The 7,817-nt window shown below is 21.2% G+C and overlaps 1 protein-coding gene across 1 annotated transcript; it reads left to right on the top strand.

Annotated features, from left to right (window-relative positions):
• The first annotated feature begins 489 nt into the window (after positions 1-489).
• On the top strand, positions 490-5,055 carry LOC129613269 (acetylcholine receptor subunit beta-like 1). The gene is made up of 8 exons (XM_055527259.1): positions 490-583; positions 931-1,135; positions 1,449-1,585; positions 1,682-1,836; positions 1,893-2,337; positions 2,409-2,770; positions 2,840-3,074; positions 3,168-5,055. Exons 2-8 carry the CDS (start codon positions 1,078-1,080, stop codon positions 3,330-3,332), a joined length of 1,557 nt encoding a protein of 518 aa, XP_055383234.1. The 5' UTR covers positions 490-583; positions 931-1,077; the 3' UTR covers positions 3,333-5,055.
• The last annotated feature ends 2,762 nt before the right edge of the window (positions 5,056-7,817 follow it).

Below are 7,817 nucleotides of genomic sequence, written 5' to 3'. Positions count from 1 at the left end.
CGTATAACCTAAAATTTTTTAATTTTATATTTAAATATTTTTAAATTTTTCTCTTCTCTAAATTTTTTAGAAAACATCAAATTAATTTAAAATTAATTATAAATCTTAATTATGATCTAATTAGTTTAAGTGTAGAACTGTCAACATGAGCAAATATTTGCCATATAACAAAAGTTTTTCATATTTTAAATAGAACGGCAACGTGAAAAATCAAATATTTAGCTGGAGTGTAATATCAAATGACAATTGGAAAATTGAGTTCTTTAGTTAGCACCTTTAAAACACAAATTTTTTTCTCTTTTTTTTGACAATATTTTGACAACATCAATTTTTTTTTTTTTTATTTATCAAAATTTTTATAGTGTATTATCATTTTTAAGGATATTTTCTACGTACATCTGCGCATTTCGAGCTTTCAAAATTGTTAAAAAGGACATTATTTTGACTGTATTGATTCTATATTTTACATATTTGTATGTATGTATATTTCGAAAAGGGATATTATTATTGTAATAAAGTGCCAAAGAAAATTTTAAAGTGTTTTTCTTCGCTCCTTTAAAAAAGAGGAAAATCTATAAATAAGGTAATAATAAAAATTATTTAAAATAAAATCTGACAATAAATAAGACTATTTAATGTTTTTGTAAAAAAAATTTTATAAATTTTGCGAGATTTCCAATTTAAATAAATATGAAAAAAACGTAAGTGTTCCAAATCCAAAAATGTAAGAAAAATAAGGAAAGAAAGAAAAAAAAGAACATCTAAGGCGTTTCCCCTTATTTTTTCTTTTTCTTTATCTTAAAAAAAAACAAAATAAATAATAATTTCAAAAAACTTTTTAAATTTTAAATGAAAAGGAAATATTACAAATTAAATATGTAAAATTTTAATTAAAATTAAATTTTAAAAAAGTAAAATTCTACTTTTCAGAAATATGGCTTTGAAGATATAAGGAAAATAAAACTAAGAAGAAGAAAAAGCATAAAATAATAAAAACATCCTTTTCAACAAAAAAGTGAATCCTGTACATCATTTGAATGATAGAAAGGAAGGACGAAACAAAACAAAAATATAACAATGGATAAATTAATTTGGATATTGTCCTTGGTCTTCTTATTTTGTGCATTTAGTTCAGGTAATTAATTTTTAAGAATAATTTTAATAATATTCACTTAAATAATATAATACCCACTCAGTTCTTAATACTGTAGATAAAACTTTGATTTATTTAAGGCTCTATAATTATCTCTCAAAAATATAATTATTGTTTTGCATTGATATTTTACTTTTAAATCAAAACATCTAGTTCAAATCGTACAAAATTAATTACTTATTAATTATAAATTAATTAAATATTTATTAATTTCCCAATCGAGACTTCAACTAAATATTTTGAAGCAAATTTCTAAAACTAACTTTTCAAAAAATATGTTATTTATATTGTATAGTGAAATCATCCGAAGATGAAGAACGTTTGGTTAGAGATCTATTTCGTGGCTATAATAAACTTATACGACCTGTTCAAAATATGACTCAAAAAGTAGGTGTTAGATTTGGACTTGCTTTTGTTCAATTGATTAACGTTGTAAGTATATTATACACAATTTATAAAACCAAAATTTTAAATATTCATAAAAAAATATTTTCAAATTAATTTTTTTAAATCTTAACTTTATTTTAGAATGAAAAAAATCAAATTATGAAATCTAATGTATGGTTGCGTTTAGTCTGGTATGATTATCAATTACAATGGGATGAAGCTGATTATGGAGGTATAGGTGTATTACGTTTACCTCCAGATAAAGTTTGGAAACCTGATATTGTCTTATTTAATAAGTATATACTTATAAATATAAATACATGAATATTTTTTAATATTTTATTATTTTTAGTGCCGATGGTAATTATGAAGTTCGTTATAAATCGAATGTATTAATTTATCCAACTGGTGAAGTTTTATGGGTACCTCCAGCTATATACCAAAGTTCCTGTACCATTGACGTAACATATTTTCCATTTGATCAACAAACATGTATTATGAAATTTGGTTCATGGACATTTAATGGAGATCAAGTATCATTAGCATTATATAATAATAAAAATTTTGTTGATTTATCAGATTATTGGAAATCTGGTACATGGGATATAATTGAAGTTCCAGCATATTTAAATGTTTATGAAGGTGATGGAAATCATCCAACTGAAACCGATATTACTTTTTATATCATAATTAGACGGAAAACACTATTTTATACTGTAAATTTAATTCTACCGACAGTATTAATTTCATTCCTTTGCGTTTTAGTATTCTATTTACCAGCTGAAGCAGGAGAAAAGGTATAAAATTATTAACAAATTATAAAATTTATAATTGATATAATTAACATAAAAATTTAATATTAAATTAGGTTACATTGGGTATTAGTATTTTGCTGTCATTGGTTGTGTTTCTGTTGCTTGTATCGAAAATTCTGCCCCCAACATCTCTTGTACTTCCGTTAATAGCCAAATATTTATTGTTTACATTTATTATGAACACCGTTTCAATTTTAGTTACAGTTGTTATTATAAATTGGAATTTTAGAGGACCACGTACGCATCGTATGCCAATGTGGATTCGTTCAGTATTTTTACATTATTTACCGGCATTTTTATTAATGAAAAGGCCTAGAAAAACACGTTTACGTTGGATGATGGAAATGCCAGGTATGTCAATGCCAGCACATCCAGCTCATTATGGTTCACCAACTGAAATGTCGAAACATATAAGGTATAAATCTATTTTGATTTTGTCATTCTCAAATATAATGAGAAAATAAATTTTAATATGTTTTAATAGTGCTATTGGTGCCAAACAATCTAAAATGGAGGTAATGGAATTATCTGATTTACATCATCCAAATTGCAAAATTAACCGAAAAATTAATACTGGTGAAGTTGGTGGTATAGGTGACCCATGTCGTAGAGAAAGTGAAAGTTCAGATTCAATATTATTGTCACCAGAAGCAAGTAAAGCTACTGAAGCAGTTGAATTTATAGCTGAGCATTTAAGAAACGAAGATTTGTATATTCAAGTAAGTAAAAATGAAGACTAAAATTTTAACTACAATTAATTTAACCTTGTTCAAAAATTAACTTACTTTCTTTATATTTTCTTCAAATTTTAGACTCGAGAAGATTGGAAATATGTTGCAATGGTCATCGATCGTTTACAATTATACATATTTTTTATTGTAACAACTGCTGGCACTGTTGGTATTTTAATGGATGCACCACATATCTTTGAATACGTTGATCAGGATAGAATTATTGAAATTTATCGTGGCAAATAAATTAACAAAAACGAACGATATTCTATTCGTAAAATTAAAAAAAAAAACAAAATCGATAAAATAAATAACTTTGAGAAAATTATTATAATACCCTAATAATTATATTGAAAAGAAAAAATAAAAAATTGTTTGCCAAAAACTTTTTATGTAATTCTAAGAAAATAATATAAAACATTGGATAAAATTTTAATAAATTTTTTTTTTTTTGTGAAAATAAAAATTGTAAAAGAAAATTTGATATATGAACTATGATCAAAAATCTACTCAGAAAGATTTAATTACCTACACTTAAGATAAGTTAAAACATTAGAATTTCCAATAAAAAAAATAAATTAACAAAGATTAAAAACAAGAGAAATGATTATTATAAAAAAATGTTCTCAAAATTTTGTTTCTATTTTAAAAAAATAAAAGTAAATGTATTTTAAATTCACTGTTGCTTTATACTACATCACTTACTTCTATTTTGTAATCAGTTATAAATTGGATTATGTATAATGTTGCTCAATATTGTGAAACAATACAAATAAGACAAAAATTAATAATGATTCATAAAAGAATGTACCAAGACTAAATTATTTCGACAAAGATTCAGATATACTTTGAAGAAGACAAATTTATTAATTGTTCATTTTTTAACTGTGACTCCCAATGAAACAAATTTCAAAATCATAGTCTTTGTTTCTATGTCAGAGTCTTATTTTTAAATTTAAAAATTTATAAAATTCATTAATAATAATTCACAGTTCTTCAAATAAAAATTTATTAGAAGCTTATGAACATATTAAAATGAACTATTCTTCAAAGTATTTTGAACTCAAAATTGGAACCCAGCTGAACTCTATATAGACAAATAATTTTTTTTTATATTTATATTTTGTAACATAGTTTGAATTGAAATTAATATATTTAATTATTTAGAAAATAAATTAAAAAACAAAAATTGTAAAATTGTTGCATAATATATAAAACATATTCTAATGTGGAATTTAAAAAAATTTTATATAAATAGATATTATAATTAAAAATTGACAAAAGAAAAAATATCATCGAAATAAAACTTTAAAATTACAGCAAAAAAAAAATAACTAATTTTTAAAAATCACTTAAAATCTTTCAAAATCAAAATAAAATAAAAAATTTATATCACAATTATTTTACTATAGAATCAATCAATTCAATAAAATATTAGAGAAATTACGAACAAAAAATAAATATAAAATAATTGTGAATGAAAGTTTTAAATATAATAGAATAAAAATTTAATATTTTAAAAAGCACAATAACTAGGAAATATTCTAATTTAAAATAATAATAAAAAATCAAATAAAAATAAAATTCTTAGTATAAAACAAGGAAAATGTAAAAAAAAAGCTTTGTAATGTTTTATTTTGCTTTAAATTTTAAAATTAACCTTTTTTTATTTATTTGAAATTTTTTGATAAAATATTAACACTTTTATTAAAATTAAGTTGATTTAAATGTTAAGACAATCGCCAATACCCTCTGAATTTTTTATACTTTCCTCACACCTCTTTATAGTTCAAAATCAAAACCTTCTAAAGAATTATCCTTGAAGAATTATCTTCAAATACAACTGATATAGCAATTAACAAGCCACACTTAACTACAATATTTATAATTTTTTTTTTTCTAAACTAACTTCTTTAAATAAAAATTATAATTGAAAAAATTGTTAAAATAAAAATAATCTTTTCATCAGTATTGTTGTTTTTTTATATATTTTAATGATTGGACTAAAATTATTATTAATTATAGATTAATGTTGTAGAATAATCTTAAAATAAAGAAAAAATAATTAATTAAACTTGAAATTGATAAAAATGTTAATGGTAATAAAAAAGTAAAAACAATTATACAATTAAAAACTAAACCAAAAAAAAAAATATATAATAAATGAATGTTAACATATAATATTGAAGATTTAAAATATATAAAAATAAATAACGAATAAATAATTAAGAATTTAATTTAAAAAAATTATGCGTTTTAATAATAAAGAAGAAAAATCGTTTTAAATGAAATAAAAAAAAAGTGTTGTGTAAATTTAATTTTTCCTTTATATACTTACATTTCCATAATAAAATTGATTGAAATAATCATATAAGCTCAATTAACCGACCAGAGACAATTGGTTTCTCATCGTATGTTACTCGTATAACTGAGATTTTTGTCAAATATAATTAATATCAACATAGCAAAACTTCAAAACTTTTAGATGTTCATAAAATCAAAAGATTTTATGAACATCTAAAACAAAGTAAAGAACCGGAAAGAAAATTTATAGAACAAAATTTGAGATTAATAAAGTCTTGAATCTCATATTTTAGGAGTCATTGGAAAGAGTTTAACTTGGGTTAAATTTTAACATGGGTTTATTATATCAGTTAAGTTACAGAAGAAAAAATTGAAAAAAAAATTCAACTTTTCAGGAGCGCCAGGTTTAAGGCCCAATAACTTGAGAAGGAAGGAGAGTGAAGTAAATTGCACTCAATCGTTTCTTGTTCATTTATGTAAATTCTACCATCTCACTTCAAAATAATGTCAATTTGATTAAAACTTTAACATCTTGTACAGAAACGTTTTAGTAGTATAAATGTATTTGATTTACATCTTTCGAAATCTTCAACTATGCACAAAAATTAAATAATCAAGACGATATAGTCACATAATGAAATACCAAGAATCCATTCGAGTTCTTTTTATGAATATGAACTTGAAATAAACCAGTAACTATGAAATTTAACATAAGAACTATATTTAGGATTACCATTTTAAAAAACAATTAATTCAATATTTTTCTTTTCAAATCAATTTATTTTTCTTCAAAAAAAAAAATTACAACTAAATTATCTTTTTCACATTATCTTACATTTAATTTCTTATATTTAATTTTAATTTTTTAAATCCTTAATTTTATTTTTCTGCACGCATTAAATAATTCTTTTATTTTATTTTTTATTTAATTTATTTGTCTATTTCTCTTAAACCGTACTTTTAAATGAAATTTCATGATTCTTATTTTAATATTTTAAAGTTCTATAATAATTTTTTTTTAAAAAAATGTTTCCCTTAAAAACTAATATACATATTTTATTTTTTTATATTTTATTGATATTTCATAAATTTTTTAAATAATTTTATAAATACACAATTTAAATATTTTTTTTTTTTGCAATTTTAATTTGAATTAATTTTTTTTTAAATAATATGTATAAAGAAGAATGGAAAATTGTGAATGATATTAATACGGAATATGAAAAATAAAATTTAAATATGTATTTTTCATGAAATAATGGAAGCGCGTCCATCTTGAAAATTCATTTTTAATAATTGTAAGAAATCAAAAATTCATATATAATTGCACGGATATAAAATTATTGAAAATCAAGAAAACTTACGTTTAAATCAATCCTTTTTCCAATTTTTATAATAAGAATTTTTTTTTTACCATAACGTTAGCAAAGAAATCTGTATTTATTATATAATTTTTTTAGAATGTATATAACTATATAGTTTAACAAAAAATTTTTTTTTTTGTTAATTTGTTACTTTAGTAACAAAATTTTGTTTACCTAAATTTTCGATTATCTAATTTACATAATCAAAATAACATTTTAAATTTCTAAGTTACAAACTAAAAGTAAAATTCAAAAACTAAAACAAGTTGGTAGTAATGGAGATGGTGGTTTTTTTGGGCATGCGAAGTATGCTTAATATATATACAATATTAAGAAATTAAACTTAAAATTATTTTTTAAACTTTCTTCAATTATATAAAAATTTAAATCTTTATTCTAAAACATATAAAAGTGCACATAATATAATGATTGAATTATTTTAATTTGGAAAAAAAACTATACATACATTAAAAGAAGAAAAAAATATAAATGTGCTAATTTTCAAATTTTTATTGCTTGAAAGAAAATCAAACTTAAGTTTTTTTTTTTACAAAGTTGCATATTAAAAAGATTGCTAAAATTCTTTTTTTTTTCGGCACATTTTCAATATTAGATTACATAATTATTATATAATTATAATTAATCACAGGTGGAAAAACCGTATTTCCAAAAAAAAAAAAAATTAAATCATATTGCTAATATTGAGTACGAACCATTTGAGCTAAATAAATTATTTAAATTATTTAAGATATACATATATACATGAATAATATGTAGAAAAATGACACAAATATATTTATATAGCACCCGCCTTTGAAACACTCAGTGGAAAATACATACATGATTTTTGTATCATTAAAAATTTTACGGTCAAAATAAATGTTTTTACAGTTGTATAAAATATACTGTAAAAATTGTTAATAATTCAAAAATGAAAAATATTTTGAATTTGAGCTATGGAACTTTTAGTTTCGAAAACAAAAGTATATATTAGAAGCATAAATATTAATTGAAAATTGAAGTACTATATTAGAAATAATAAAAAAAACTTTTGTTAACCCTC

Source organism: Condylostylus longicornis, unplaced genomic scaffold (assembly GCF_029603195.1).
Source record: "Condylostylus longicornis isolate FDR11 unplaced genomic scaffold, ASM2960319v2 ptg000081l, whole genome shotgun sequence".
In the NCBI taxonomy this organism is placed as follows: Eukaryota; Metazoa; Arthropoda; class Insecta; order Diptera; family Dolichopodidae; genus Condylostylus; species Condylostylus longicornis.
Note: the sequence above shows the minus strand (reverse complement) of the source record. Positions and strands in the feature narration are given on the sequence as shown.

Excerpts from the sequence above, each read along its gene's own strand:
- LOC129613269 (XM_055527259.1), top strand. The coding sequence starts at position 1,078 with ATGGATAAATTAATTTGGATATTGTCCTTGGTCTTCTTATTTTGTGCA. Across the intron at positions 1,136-1,448 it reads ATTTTGTGCATTTAGTTCAG|TGAAATCATCCGAAGATGAA; the intron begins GTAATTAATTTT and ends TATATTGTATAG. Across the intron at positions 1,586-1,681 it reads TTGTTCAATTGATTAACGTT|AATGAAAAAAATCAAATTAT; the intron begins GTAAGTATATTA and ends ACTTTATTTTAG.